This window comes from Apium graveolens, chromosome 7 (genome assembly GCF_009905375.1).
Source record: "Apium graveolens cultivar Ventura chromosome 7, ASM990537v1, whole genome shotgun sequence".
Taxonomy (NCBI): Eukaryota; Viridiplantae; Streptophyta; class Magnoliopsida; order Apiales; family Apiaceae; genus Apium; species Apium graveolens.
Genome location: NC_133653.1, coordinates 235,614,267 through 235,629,029, shown reverse-complemented (window position 1 = coordinate 235,629,029; position 14,763 = coordinate 235,614,267). Strand labels below are relative to the sequence as shown.

Sequence of the window (14,763 nt, the reverse complement as noted above, 5' to 3'; positions counted from 1 at the left end):
TTGGAAAAGATATAAGTATATTGGAGTATCTTGTAACTTCATCTTTTAAACTTATATCTAGTAAATGATTATCCTATGCATGACAAAGATTTTTAGAAAAACGTTGAGACAAGGTTAGATATATGAGATCACCTTGCAACGATATTTTTTATACAGTTATACACTGGAACTCTGTGTGTATTATGCATGGAAGAGGACTTCCAATATTTTGAAAGGTATATATGTATATATATACTGAATATTTTGTGACTTCATCGCATTAAGATATCATCTTGGTTCATTTCTTTTGACCAAGACCTTCATGAGTACTATGAGAAGGCTCATATATTGTTAATCATTATACGTATTATTTTGGTGGGCTTGCTGCTCACCCTTGCTTTCTTCTTTCATCACACAACAACAGATAGAAAGGATGAACAGGACCAAGCTCCCGATTCGTAAGCGATTAGGAGACGTTCCGCAGTTTTCTAGAAGCATTGATGCCGCCGTAGCTGAGGTAGGAACTACCAATAGGCTAGGCTTTCAACTTCTAATGTACCAGATTTATGTATAATTATGAATTGTAATAATGGCAAAGAAATGTAAATTTATTCAGAAAACCTTTTAAGGTGTATTGGCAGATAATTGTGGAATAAAATGACTTGTGGTTATTTTTGGATGTTCATCTCTGAGACTATAACGTATGGTGTGTGTGTGTTTATTGTGGGGTCACTGTACAGAGTAGTTGAGTAATTATTAAGATTGGGTGTTATTAAGGGAAATGGAACTCGTGACAACCCGGATCCCCGACCCCGGATTTGGGGGTGTTACAGAAAATGGATGTGATTCGCAAAAAGGCTAATTATTGCTCAAGAGCAACAGAAGAAATATGTAGATCAAAACAAGAAACAATGTGATGTTTGCACCCGCAACCAAATTATTGTTAAAGATCCCTCCATGGAAAGGTCTATCCAGGTTCAGGAAGAACGACAAGCTGAGTCCTAAATATACTGGACCATTCGAAGTGCTAAGGCAAATTGAAAAAGTAGCATATATGTTAGTGTTACCTCCACAGATGCAACATCTTCATAACGTGTTTCATGTTTCTCTTCTGAAGAAGTATAATGATGATGCTAGCCATGTGATTGAGCTAGGACCCATGGAAATTCAACGATATATATCATATGTGGAGCATCTAGTATAAATTCTAGATCGTAAAGAAAAAGTGCTTAGAAATAAAGTGGTGCCTCTAGTTAGAGTTTTGGGGAGAACTCTCAGGATAGAAGAGTCAGCTTGGAAATTAGAAAGTGAATTGCGGGAGAAATATCCCCATTATATTTGTTTAGATTAGATTCTGAGGACAGAATCCTTTTAAGGGGGTAGAATATAACGACTAGGAATTTTCGTGAATTAATTATGCGAGTAAAGTGTAATTATATGAATTATGTGTTATTTTGTGAGAATGGAAATATTTAAAAAAATATTATATTCCAGTTTGACGTGTCAGCTGGTATAAAAAGAATGATTGTGAAGCGTAGTTGAAAACGCTCAGCGTCGGGCCGTCAGTCAGGACGCGACCCGTTACGCGAAGAATGAATATTAGTAAAAAGGAAAATTTTATGATTAAGTATATTTTATTACGATACATGATATGAATCTATGTTGTTAACTATTAAGGTGCATGATTATGTGATTATATGCTTGTATGATATTATTTGGAATTTTAGAAAATAAGAAGTGCATTAATTGCTATTTATATAGGTTATAAATACATTTTTATTCTTTAAGAAAATTAGTTTTTAAAATTATTTTTATATATAAATTTCGAATTTGATTTTATTAAATTCCTAAAATTCTAAGCTATTTTATGATGTCACTCTTGTAATTTATAAGTTTATGGTTTTATTTATAAAGTATATTCTTTGTAATTAATTAGATTAATAATTATTAGATTACCTAATTTCCCTTGAATGCATTTCCACTCACAATATAAGAGAAGGGTAGTTGTGTCATTAACCAACCCACTATCTCATTTCAACTTAGCCAAATGACCATATCATCCTTGCATGCATTTTTGTGCTAGAAGTGAGAGAAGGGTAGGTTGGTAATTTCACAATTCCATTAACTTTTTAAGATAAAAAGATGAGGCAAAAGTTTGTTACTTCCATCATCACTTCATTCATTTCATTTCTCTCATCTCTCTCTTTTCTCCTTCTTCTCTCCTGGTTCTCTCTCCCTTTCTTCTTCTTCTCTCTCTCATTCGAGCTCTCTTTCTCTCTCTCCTCTACATGCAACATCAAATCCTACTTAGAATTCAAAGATCTTGCCATTTATCTTCATCCTTTTAAATTCTCTATCCATATACTATTTGCATGTAAGCGTTAAGGAATTTTTGCATCAACATCTCTTGGTTATATCTAAGAAAATACAATTTCTTAGTGTATAGCCTTAAGAGAGAGTATAGTACATAAGTTATGTGATTTTCTTGGTTTATTTTGGAGATAGGTTCGACTTTTGCTATTAAAAAGGTGGGTTTTGATTTTGATTCAAAGTTTACAAAGGGTTTTGGTTCAAAGATTCGGTTTTTGGTTCGAATGAATGAGTTTTACAAAAGGGTTTTAATGTTCGATTGGTTTTGATGATATATATATATATATAAACCTTTGTTTTTTAGTTGGTTTCCTTGCATGCATGTAAACTCCTAAGTGTATTCAAGTTATATTTTATTTGGTTTGGAAAGAAGATGGATTAAATGATTAGATCATGGGTTTAATTAAGTTGGATTTGTGATATAGAGTATTGCATGTTGAGTTGATTGATTGCATGTCGATTCTACAAGTTGTTTTGTTGTTAGTTGGGTTATTGTTTAATTTGAAAATAGAATTTGGTTTATATTGGATATGTGAGTAGATAAGTATGAATAAGTTAAGTTTTGATTATTAAAAGCATGGATTTCATTCGGTTTTCAAAGGAATAAATGATTGGATTTATGCATGCTAAGATTTTGTTCAAAAATAATGTTTTGGTTCATTTTTGATTTAAAAGAAATGATTTTAAGAAGTGTTCTTGTTTGGAATGGATTAAAATAGGTTTAAATTGTAAATGGAACCTTGCATGTCGATATTTGATAAATTGTTTTTGTTTTATTGAAAAAGCCGAATGGTATATGGTATTAAAAAGGGTTGATTCAAGTTGTTTGGTTAATTTAATTTTAGAGTCTAATTATATGGTTTGTGTAAGATTGATTTGGTGTTTAAAAGATGTTTGGTTAGTTGCATGTCAAGTTAAGTGGTTGTATGTTGATTTCTTGGCTTTGTACCATTTGTTTTGGTTCAAATTTTATAGTTAAAAATGAAGGAATGGTTGTTTGGTTGTCGAGTTATTTAGATCGTGATTGTTCAGTTAAGATATAGATTTAAGTATACAAGTATATACTCACTATGTGTTATATGATTACTCTATGATTATGCTTGAATATACGAGTTAAGTATATAAGTATATACTACTAAGTGCTAGGTGAATATTCTGTGATTATACTCGTGTATATAAGTTAAGCTTTAATGCGAGTTGGGATAATCGTTAGATATTCAGGGAATGTCGAGTGCGAATAAGTATCTAATTAGGGATTATGTTTTGGATTGTAGATTCAGATAGCGGAGGCATTCAGGATTGTAGATTCAAATAATGGAGACATTCAGGCTAGAAAAGGGAAAGGAAACTTAGGTGGCAGTAGTACAGCTTCAGTAGTTCAGTTTCAATTTCAGTAAAGCCGGAAGCGATTTAAGGCAAGTAACTCTGCATTGTCTTATGAATTGATATTGTTAATGCCATGATAAAGTAGTGATTCTTTTTTTATACTTATGATAAACCTATTATTGATTTCTGAGAAATCCTAATATTGATTCTTGTGATAACTTGTTATTGAATCATGTTCGACCGTTTACAACCACTTTATTGATTCATACTTGATTACATTGCCTATTTCCTTTGTCACCCTATGATCTCGTAAACCCTAAGAGAACCTTTATGAATTTCCTTGCGAAATGTCTTGAGTAACCTGAATTCTTCATAAACTTGAATACCTTTGCCTTGTTGATTAATTCTCTTGAATACCTTTTCCTTGATGATTAATTCTCTTGAATACCTCGAACTTAATTTCTAGTATTGATTCAATAATTTCCTATATTGACCATTGTTTATAATTCGAATTCCTTGAACTATATTTATTTGATAACTATCCTTTATTTCCATATCCAAACTTTGTAACTGGATGTACGCCATGTACTACACTTGATATCAGACACCCCTTTGTTGATTATCGTTATAACTCTTTTTCAATACTTCTTCCTTAGTTGTTGAATCATTGATATTCCTTGATGACCCCTCTAGTATGAGGATACTTCTTCTTTTGATAAAAATCTCGTAATCCTAATCCTCTGATTGTTGATCGTAGTCTTATTGTTTGGAATCCCTTAAAGATTGATATGGTTCTTTCATGCCTTAAGAACTTTTAAAATGTTATTCTTTCTGGCATCTAATTCTTATAAACATGCAAAGTTTTTAGAAGTTGAATAGCCAAGGGCCAAAATGTTTTCTTGAGAATTTCCAAAGGGGCAAAATGTTTTCTTGAGAATAGTGGATCTGGACTAAGATGCATGTCCTTTCCACACTTATTGTTTGAGGCTTAAAAGCTACCTCGGGATCCCACCAATATTGTTTAGCACCCAGCGAAGTACGGAATTACTTCACGGATGATGACCGGTTGTAATCTGTAGCGTCATAAAATGATTTTGAGCAATGATTTGGTTAAAAAGTTTTGATTTGAATAATGATGCCATGATGCCATATATCTTGTTCCATGATATTATTATGCTTTTCTGATATGATTCCTGTTATTGAATTGCGATGAATGTCGACTTTCACCCTATCTTGATCCTTGATTCTTGAAAGCTCAAACCTTTCTTCATAACCTTTATATAGCCAAAGATAGAAATCTGCCACCTAGAGATTTAAAAGTAGAATGCCTCAGATTTTGCTATTGTTATTATTATTGCTTTATAGAACTGCTATGTAGTTACTTGCTAAGCTTTTGTGCTCATTTATATTTGCTTTGATCTAACCATGGCAGTTAAGAAATGAGATGGCCAGACTTAGGCGTTCAGCTCGCATGAGCGTTCCTGGCAGTCCTACCGTGTCATAGGTTTCCAGATGCCAGAGCAGATAGCAGTGAGTGTGAGCATGCGTAGTAGATGGAAGGATTCTTTAAGTTCGTTCAAATACAATGGGTTATCTGTCGGTTCCATTTATGAATTGAATGAAACTGAATTCATTAATATTTTTTGTTGTAATATATTTATTTTGGTTGGTAGTTGTAATCTTATCTCAAACTTAATCCGGTGTAGATCATGTTAGTAGTTAATCAGAGTTTAATATATGTGTTGATATTATTAGTTTAATGGTGTGTGAGCCCTCATTTCCTAACCCCAAGATTGAGTTCGTCACATACAGTTTTCTTCATCTGTGGATTTATTTTCTGCCTTTATTGTATCGCTTAATTTCTTTAAACCCAAGTGTAACTTTACATCTTGTACCCATGATAAATAATTATCGCTAGAAATGTCCATGGTAACGAACGAGAAGCTTGTAATATTTGTCATACTAAATCTGAATTAACACAAAAATTATTAAATTTTAATTCATCAGTGTAAATATTACATAAAATCCTAGTTTTTTTTTATCGTAGCTAACCCGCAGCCGCTACCCTTCGGGTGCACACTGGATAAACCCTACGGGCTCACGCAATAGCCTGCAAATCACGTGAACCAAGGTAAACCGCATTTAAGCGACAGGCTCTGACTCAGGAGGCATAATCATAAATTCTCCTCCCGTGGGATTCGAACCTGTGACCAAGAGGACAATTTTCCTCTCTTTAACCAACTGAGCCAACCCTTGCGGGCAATAAAATCCTAGTTAATCGGGTGCGTTAATGATTATACAATAATCAATGTATATATCATTGATATTATAAATAGATCTATATATAAAATGAGAAATGAATTTTCACCCGTCATACGGACGTCTGCGTATGCAGGTTATCTCCGATCAATAACAAATTAAAGTGGACAATCCTGCATAAGTTAGTTAGGGGCAAAAAGTTATTATCCGATAGTATGAAATTTATAAATTAAGGTTCCCACTATACTTCGGTATTACCTAAAATTAAATGGTATCGTAAAATAATTTTAATAGGCGGTGCTCCGGCCATATATATCTAAATTATTAGTAGAGGGTGTAACCACGTCTACTTCTATCATATATATATATATATTATATGTTGAGGGTGTAATCACGTCTACTCATATATAGTATATTTAAATTAAAATTATATATTCTCAATTTCGGCAAGATTTCGTGCTGATAACGTGTTTTAATACACTAGTAATAATAGTAATTATAAAAGAGCTACTAAATTCAAGAGTAAGAGCAGAGAGAAATATGAGCATCTAAGGAAGCTCGGTACGTATTTTTTCATTCGACAAAGCCATCTATTTATAGTAGGGGTGAGCAACAAAAATCGAAAAACCGAAACCGGACCCAAAAACCGAAAAACACATCGAAAAAAATCGAAACCGACAACAACCCATAAAAATCGTAACCGAACCGAACCGATGGAACGGTTTGGTAATAGTTACGGTTTTTTTCCTATAACCGAACCGAAAAACCGAACCGTTTATATAATTATATATAATTTAAATAATAAATAATATAATAATATATTATACATTTTTAATATATAAAACCTAATATAATTAGCTATACAGGAAATGATGCTCAATTTGCTGATTAACGTACATAAGCTTTTTAGTTTAAATGTCAAATAAGCTATGTTTAATCTTGAACATTGTGTTATGTATAACATTACTTCTCCATTATCTATACCTTGCAATCCATTCGACGGTAATTATTAGTAGAATTGTAGTTTTTAATTCCAAATTTCAAAAGAAACCAGCTTCTAATTTTGTTATAATAGAAAGTGTATCAATTTTTAATTTTTTTTTGTGTTATTATATTTTCAAACTTATTATTATTAAATTTGTAAATACTATTTAGTTAGAAAATAATAAATAAAAACCGAAAAAAACCGAAACCGACAAACGGTTAATCGAACCGAAAAAACCGTTCCGGACGGTTCGGTTACGATTAATAGGTAGGATCCGAACCGAACCGACATATACCGTTTGGTAACGGTTTTTGGTAAAAATCGAGCCGAACCAACCCGTACACACCCATAATTTATAGAAAAGATGAAGAATAAGAATAGTGTAATTAATTTGGGTAAAGGGTGAAGGGTTGGACAGAAGAAGTCAAGGATGGGAGAGTCGTGGGAAAGGGTGAAACAAGAGGCGATGGAGATAATTACAGCTACATCATCTTCATCCCTTCCTCGTTTAGTCGTCTTCGATCTCGATTACACTCTCTGGCCTTTCTACTGGTAACTACATACCCCCCTCCCCTTTACATACCGTATAAACTTGGGTTATTGTTTTCTTCTTCAACCCTAATTCAATTTATACAATAACTAAACTTAGTATCCCCTCATCCCTCCAGTGAATGTCGCTCCAAGCGTGAAATGCCTAAATTGTATCCTCACGCTAAACCTATATTACTTGCACTCAAGGACATGGGAATTGATGTTGCTATTGCCTCTAGATCACCTACTGCCGATGTAGCAATTATATTTCTTGACAAATTGCACATTAAGTCAATGTTTGTTGCCCAGGTCAGTTTTACACACTCTTTTAACTGTATTTCCTTCGGTTAGAACTGCATTACATATGGTTTGTGATCAGGGGGAGTCCCATTTATTATTACTGCTGCGCTTCATTATATCACAGCCCCCCCCCCCTCTCTCCCAAAAAAACCCCTATCACTTGCCTATCTTTATGATTTTTGTAATTTTTGCTCCATTTTTTTGTCGACGTTTGATCTCATGTAAGCTCCCTTTTTTAGGCTTTTATATTTTGTGTTTTGGAAAACATTAGATGTAATTAGTTTCCTCAATTTCTTTAGTCTTCTTTTTTCTGACTTGCATAAGCTGCATCTCCTTATGAAGGCCATCAATCTTATTACTTGTTATACTTATCAAACGAATATAAAAGCATCTATCCACAGAATCTCCATGGAGATGGCTCCACATTCCTTGATTATATCTCTCTTCCATTACCAACCCCCAAATTACATAATTTAACTTGTAAACTGAAGTGTACGACTCAAATTCAACAATTACTTGTGGAGTCCATGTCTTCTAAAGTTTACAGGATAATATTATCGACCCACGATCTGTGCAACTATGTTCTAAACCTTGTGGGAATTTTTTTTTGGAGGGCTATACAAGAAGAGTAAGGGAAAAATAGTCCGTACCTTTTAATTCTAAAAGAAACTGATCGTCGGATATTTTTGTTCAGCATACATTCCATGAGATAAAAAACTGATTGAAGTCTTCACCAAATTCTTTTAGGGGTCGTTTGGTTCAGAAGATGGTATAGGTTTGGAATAAATAATCAGTTTAGGCTGGTATGGGGTTGAGAAATCATTTCTGATATCATGTGTTTGGTTCGGTGTTGGAATGAAATATGTTGAATTTAAATATTTTTGATTCATTGATTGAATCAAACTTTTATATATTACATATCAAATTTAAGTTGTTATACAACTTACAAACAAAAAACAATTAAATATAAGTGATTAAAAAATTTTAAATTTTAATTTTTAATGTTAATTTATAATTTTTAAAACAAATAAAATAAAAAATTACTATTTTGTATTAATTAGAAATAAGCACAACTTACTTAAAATTAAACGTAATAATTAAGATATATATTTTAAGATTGTATTTAACTTTATAAGTAATGAAATAATGAAATTTATTTTGATACCTCATACCCCTCTCTCAAACCCACTTCCCCCTAGGGTATCAAATCTGATTTCAAATGGGTATAAGGAATGGGTATCAGATTTTAAAAACAGTCAACCAAACACCATGTATGGGTTTGGAATGAACGAAACACATACCTGATATCAGAATTAGCCGAACCAAACGACCCCTTAGTTTTTCCATTGATAGATACTAAAATATTACTATTTTTTCTTAAAGAAGACAGTAGAGGATCCAGATATTTTGTATTCCTTGATCGCAATATGTAAAATTTGCAGCATCTTCAGTTTTACAGGATGATATTACTAGTGGAGGCTCAAAGGCTCAAACTAACAGGACCCTTTTAGACATGTATTTTGATATGGTTTTATTGTTAATAGTACTAACAGTGAAAAAAGTTGCTTTTTGGTGGGTTAATATTAACAGTCGAGTCTGCGTGGAGAAAGGGCAAGTCAATGATAGTCCCCAGCATCTAGTTAGATCCAGCTGAATCATGTTTATAATAAATTATCCCCCTTATGGTTTTCTAGGAAATTTACTCTAGCTGGACACACAAAACAGAGCATTTTCAAAGGATTAACCGGCTAACTGGTGTGCCGTTCAACTCAATGCTCTTTTTCGATGATGAGGATCGGAACATAGAAGCGGTAAACCTGTTCCTGTTTCTTTTGCTTATAAAGTTGCACTTACTGACTGCTTTTTTCCAGAAATATTTTGTTGATTAACATTACATTTGGTGATTAGGTAGTACATCTAAAGTACTGTGCTGCATATTCAGGTGTCGAAGATGGGTGTGACAAGCATCTTAGTGGACAATGGGGTGGATCTTAGAGCTTTTAGAGAAGGGCTTGCAAAATTTTCTCGAAATTCAGGTTCATCTGGAAGGAACAAGTAGATATGAACTATATTTAGTTTATAAATGCTTGGAACGGTCATATGTTGTGATTGTGTATTTGTTGCTTATGACATTTATATTGTTGTGGTAGCTTCCTCCAAATCGATAGTTTTTGCAAGCACTTTGGACTGAGAAAATATAGAATCCAGATATTTGCCTTGCTTCCTGGATACATTTATCCATGTGCATGGAACCTTAATAATTGAATTGTTTGATTTGTATCTATTCCTTTAAGGCTCAAGCCGAACATCCTGTAAAGTGTAAAGTTGTTCTGGAATGCTCTCTATATGTTTGATATATTTTGAGTTAATTTGACATTATAGGACCAGGCAGTCAAATTTGATTATTATTCAGGCGAGGAACTTTAATTATAATGCTGAAGCCAATGGAATTAAGTTTCATAACGTGTAACCAAAGGGTAGGCATTTTAGATAACTGGAGTATTAATAAGTGACAATAATTAACTCGTTGCATAAGGGGCACTGTTTCTGCGGTTGTAAAAATTTTAAATTGAAATCAGTGTTCTGGGTCTACTGCCGCCTATCACAAATTATGAATTTGTCAAATTATAATCCAACTAGCCTCCAGAACCTAGGTAAAACGAATTCGAATTTAGTATAGTATGTCATGCAGATATTTGTAACCTACCCAAATAATGTTTTGGATGTAACTGCTTCAAGTTCACATATGGTTCATGTCGAATGCAGTGTTTTATGACCAATGCAGCTTCAACATCTAAAGGGTGAACACAGTAGGAGGAAAGCTTTGTTCAACGGTGGTTGAAATAGCTATCAATGTAAATGATTTGCAGTATAACTTTTTTATATATATAGGACAGAAAATAAATTGTTCTGATCTGGTTTCAAAAATAAAAGAAAACATTACTGTGCATGTTTGCCTTTGTTAACTCTCAACTCTTAATCCTGTCAATTTTGGTAATCAGCAAATCTCACAGGCAAGGCAAATAACCAATGCCAAGTGCCCTATCTACTCCATGAGCTCCCCCTCCCACCACCTTCCCAGGACTTGTCATGGGCTGGTATCCTCAATCCATTTAATTCACCAGACAGCACTACTGACCCAAAGAAATCATATATGTGCTTTGATAAAAAAGAGCACACTTATCAACCAGAGACTTCTAAAGCTTCAAAACTGTAAGCAGAGACTGCTATACATAATACAATAATCATTAGAGTTTAGTAAAATAACTAAATATACCAGACCCTGGTCATTTGTCTCAACTCTCAACGGGGAACTTTGTGGAGAGAGAACTTTTATAAAAATTGCACACCACACAATTGTTGTGTTCAGTAAAAGGTTTAGCACAGCTTACACATAATATAAAATGTAAAAACATTTAACTCCTGGCCAGCCGAGTTTAGCACAACTTACACACATAATATAAAATGTAAAAACATTTAACTCCTTGCCAGGCTCGGCTTGAGAAGGGAAATACAATTTACAACACTTTTCATCATTTTGCCACTTCAAGCTGCTACCGGTTTAAGAATAATTTCAACATTATCATGAACACCTTGTAATAGGAGTTCACCATCGTATGTCAAAACTTTACGCCTTTTGGCTGCTCGTAGAGTCCCGACAAGTGCTTCAAATATATTTGCACACCTATCATCATTGAATAGTACACCAAATGTAACCTTGAAAGAAGAAGAACAAACTTTTGTTATATAACATAATAATGCTTCGACATGGAAGAATTCAGTAAATATTAGTCTAAACAGAAACTTAGGAAACATGAGACAATATTAAATAATTAAACTAGTACTAAGTACAGATGACGTAGTTTGGTGAGTAAAAGAAGTCTTGACGTAGTTTGGTGAGTAAAAGAAGTCTTGAATAATGCAAGGTTAGCTACATCAACCGAAATTCAGCCGGCAATTACTGATCATTGATTTTGTGGTGAGAATGAGGTTGAGTTTTTCTGGCAACTTTGAGGCTGACTATTGTTGGGATACTGATTGTGGTTTTATTAAGGAAAACCAACTAGATTTCGTAAATATACACTGCAGTAGTACCATAGGTGAATTCAAAAACTCCTTTAAAATCCGAATCGAATACAACCCCCCCCCCTAAATTAAACCTTCGGGGTGATAATAGTAGATAAATAATTAAGATTATACAAGTATTAATTACAGCCCATAAAATCCGGAAGAATACCAGATCCAAACAGCAAGAAAGAGGATGTATGTATGTATTAATGTATAGATCTGACCTTGTAAGAACCATCATCTTGGATGATACCCAGACGCTTAATTTCTTCTTTCAGTCGATCAACCTCTTCCTCAACATTCATCATCGCCCACTTTTCCAATAATAACCCTACGTCCCTTGTTGGGTATGTTCTTCTTTTTTGTTCTAAAAAGATTAACACTATCCACCATATATTCCTTCCTTTTCGCGGGTTCAATTCACCCGGACTGTCACGAATGGGCCAAATGCTATTGGGTCTGAGTTGTTATTAGGCCTGATTACGGTGTGGGTTAAGAATAAAAAGTTAGGCCCAAGAATAGTCATCTCTTTGCTTTAGTGTCATCACGTCATTTCCGCAATTATCAATGAAAATAAACGTTTTGTTAAAATATTTGAATAAAAAATAAAGTGATTGTCAAAGCGTATCGAGAAAGTCTCTCAAATCTTATCAAGGAAGACTTGTAATGTTTATCGAGGAAGACTTGTAATACTTAATGAATAAGATTTGAATAGTTTACTTAGTAAGCCTTGTAAACCAACTACTATAAATAGCTCATTTAGCTAATGAAATACAACACAACTTTCTCTCCATCTTCTATTCTCCTATACTTCCTCTACATTAAACATAACTAATATTTTCCATTCAAGGTTTATAACACGTTATCAGCACAAGTCTCTGCCAACTGAAGCTTTATTCTCGAAAGAGTTACGACTTATTCTGACCCACGAGTCCATATCAACTAAAACTATTTCATAGAAGAGGTACGTTTTTTTTCCTCATTTTCTTCTAAATATTATTACATATTTATGTTACCGATTGAAATCTATAAAGATGGCTATGCCGTCAAGTAATACTACTATAAAGATGGCGCTGCCGTCAAGTAATAATCAAAAGTTTTCTGGCCGGCTATGCCGTCGTAACTTTTGTATAAAGTTATTATTTCAACTTGTCTGTTTAAATATTATGTGACATATTATATCTTATTTAAAATCTATTCAGAATGGCGAATCTTGCAAAATTAGAGTTTGTTGCATTGGATGTTTCCGGAAATAATTATTTGTCATGGGTCTTTGATGCGGAATTACACCTTAGTGCTAATGGCCTAAAAGATACTATTGACCTGGAAAAGATCCCAACTGTTGAACAAAATGCAAAAGCGATTATCTTTCTTAGGCATCACATCCACGAAGATCTAAAATCTGAATACCTCACTATCAAAAATCCACTCACCCTTTGGAATAATCTCAAGGATAGATTTGATCACCAAAAACTTGTTCACTTGCCATCTGCCCGATATGACTGGATTAATTTGAGGTTACAAGATTTCAAATCTGTAGCTGAATATAATTCTGCTATTTTCAAGATAAGCTCAAAATTAATTTTATGTGGTGAAAATATTACTGATACTGAAATGATTGAAAAGACCCTCTCAACCTTTCGCCCCAACACTATGATCCTGGCTCAACAATATAGGGAGCGTAATTTTCAGAAATATGGCGAACTGATATCTCTCCTTCTTGTGGATGAAAAGAATAATGAGTTGCTACTGAAAAATCATCAGATACGTCCCACAGGCTCTGCCCAGTTACCTGAAGTACATAACACGTCATTCCTGAAGAATGAACGTGGGAAAGGGTATAGAGGAGGACGGGGTTATGGACGAAACCGTGGACGTGGAAATTTTCGTGGTCGATTTCACAATCAATATCATTCTGGCCACCTGAAGTGGCAACGTGATGGTTACAACTCTGGCCACCAGAAATGGCAACGTGAAGTGCCAAATAAAAGAAAGGCGCCCCAAGAAGGAGAGAACCGAGGCATCTGTCATATGTGCGGATCTGAGGGGCATTAGCAACGTACTTGTCGCACACCCAAACATCTCGTTGATCTCTACGAGTCATCCAAAAGGAATAATGGAAAGAGAGAAGAAACCAACTTCGCTAATTATAATCTAGTTAATGAACCAGTCAATAAGGCCTCAAATGAAATAGACACTGGTGCTAATCTTTATTATGGTTTAGACGACTAGACTTCATATGTATTGTCATGCTTTACTTATTTTCTTTGTGTTTTACCTATGTACTCATTTTATGTACTTGTTTCATGTTGTTGTTCTATGTACTCGGTTTGTTTTTAATAAAGATGTTTTTCGTTTATATATGTATAGAGATGGAAGATATATGCATTGTTGACTGCGCAACCACACACACTATTTTACAGAGTCATAAATACTTCTCACAGTTGTCTAAAACCAACTCACATGTCTGGACGGTATCGGGTACATCAAATATAATAGAAGGTTTTGGGAAAGCTAGTTTTCTTCTACCAAATAAGACACACATACACATACAAGAAGCTCTATACTCTAGCAAGTCAACTAGAAACCTACTGAGTTTTAAAGATATCCGTCTTAACGGGTTTCACGTTGAAACTATTAATGAGAATGAAAAAGAATACCTTCTCATCACCTCAAACACCGTTGATAATAAAAGGGTCCTAGAAAAATTCTACTCGGTTTCTTCAGGATTATATGTTACAAGTATACGAGTTCTTGAATCTCATAGTGTCAACATCCCCAAAGTCATAGACCCAAAATTATTTTCCCTTTGGCACGAAAGACTCGGTCATCCAGGAGTATCTATGATGCGTCGTATCATTGAAAATTCTGTGGGACATCCTTTTAAAACTCAAAAGATAATATCCCAAGATGAACTTCATTGTTCAGCATGTTCCTTAGGAAAA

The 14,763-nt window shown here is 33.9% G+C and overlaps 3 protein-coding genes across 4 annotated transcripts; 2 read left to right on the top strand and 1 right to left on the bottom strand.

Moving 5' to 3' along the window:
* The first annotated feature begins 7,303 nt into the window (after positions 1-7,303).
* Positions 7,304-10,127, top strand: LOC141672893 (uncharacterized). Of its 2 annotated transcripts, none has more exons than XM_074479588.1 (4): positions 7,304-7,471; positions 7,588-7,759; positions 9,445-9,561; positions 9,659-10,127. In XM_074479588.1, the coding sequence occupies exons 1-4, from the start codon at positions 7,350-7,352 to the stop codon at positions 9,743-9,745; spliced, it is 498 nt and encodes a 165-aa protein (XP_074335689.1). In that variant the 5' UTR covers positions 7,304-7,349; the 3' UTR covers positions 9,746-10,127. The 2 variants fall into 2 exon arrangements, with proteins under 2 accessions (XP_074335689.1, XP_074335688.1); XM_074479587.1 differs by having other exon boundaries at positions 7,305-7,471; positions 9,693-10,127.
* Positions 10,128-11,040: 913 nt separating this feature from the next.
* Positions 11,041-12,201, bottom strand: LOC141672708 (costars family protein). Its single transcript, XM_074479355.1, has 2 exons — positions 12,043-12,201; positions 11,041-11,467 (listed from the first exon to the last, which is right to left on the bottom strand). The coding sequence occupies exons 1-2, from the start codon at positions 12,124-12,126 to the stop codon at positions 11,297-11,299; spliced, it is 255 nt and encodes an 84-aa protein (XP_074335456.1). The 5' UTR covers positions 12,127-12,201; the 3' UTR covers positions 11,041-11,296.
* Positions 12,202-13,021: 820 nt separating this feature from the next.
* On the top strand, positions 13,022-13,873 carry LOC141674562 (uncharacterized). The gene has a single exon (XM_074481271.1). It carries the CDS (start codon positions 13,022-13,024, stop codon positions 13,871-13,873), a length of 852 nt encoding a protein of 283 aa, XP_074337372.1.
* The last annotated feature ends 890 nt before the right edge of the window (positions 13,874-14,763 follow it).

Coding starts and splice junctions, on each gene's coding strand:
- LOC141672708 (XM_074479355.1), bottom strand. CDS start 12,126: ATGATGAATGTTGAGGAAGAGGTTGATCGACTGAAAGAAGAAATTAAG. Junction 11,468..12,042: donor AAGATGATGGTTCTTACAAG/GTCAGATCTATA, acceptor TCTTCTTTCAAG/GTTACATTTGGTGTACTATT.
- LOC141674562 (XM_074481271.1), top strand. CDS start 13,022: ATGGCGAATCTTGCAAAATTAGAGTTTGTTGCATTGGATGTTTCCGGA.
- LOC141672893 (XM_074479587.1), top strand. CDS start 7,350: ATGGGAGAGTCGTGGGAAAGGGTGAAACAAGAGGCGATGGAGATAATT. Junction 7,760..9,444: donor AGTCAATGTTTGTTGCCCAG/GTCAGTTTTACA, acceptor ATGGTTTTCTAG/GAAATTTACTCTAGCTGGAC. Junction 9,562..9,692: donor AGGATCGGAACATAGAAGCG/GTAAACCTGTTC, acceptor CTGCATATTCAG/GTGTCGAAGATGGGTGTGAC.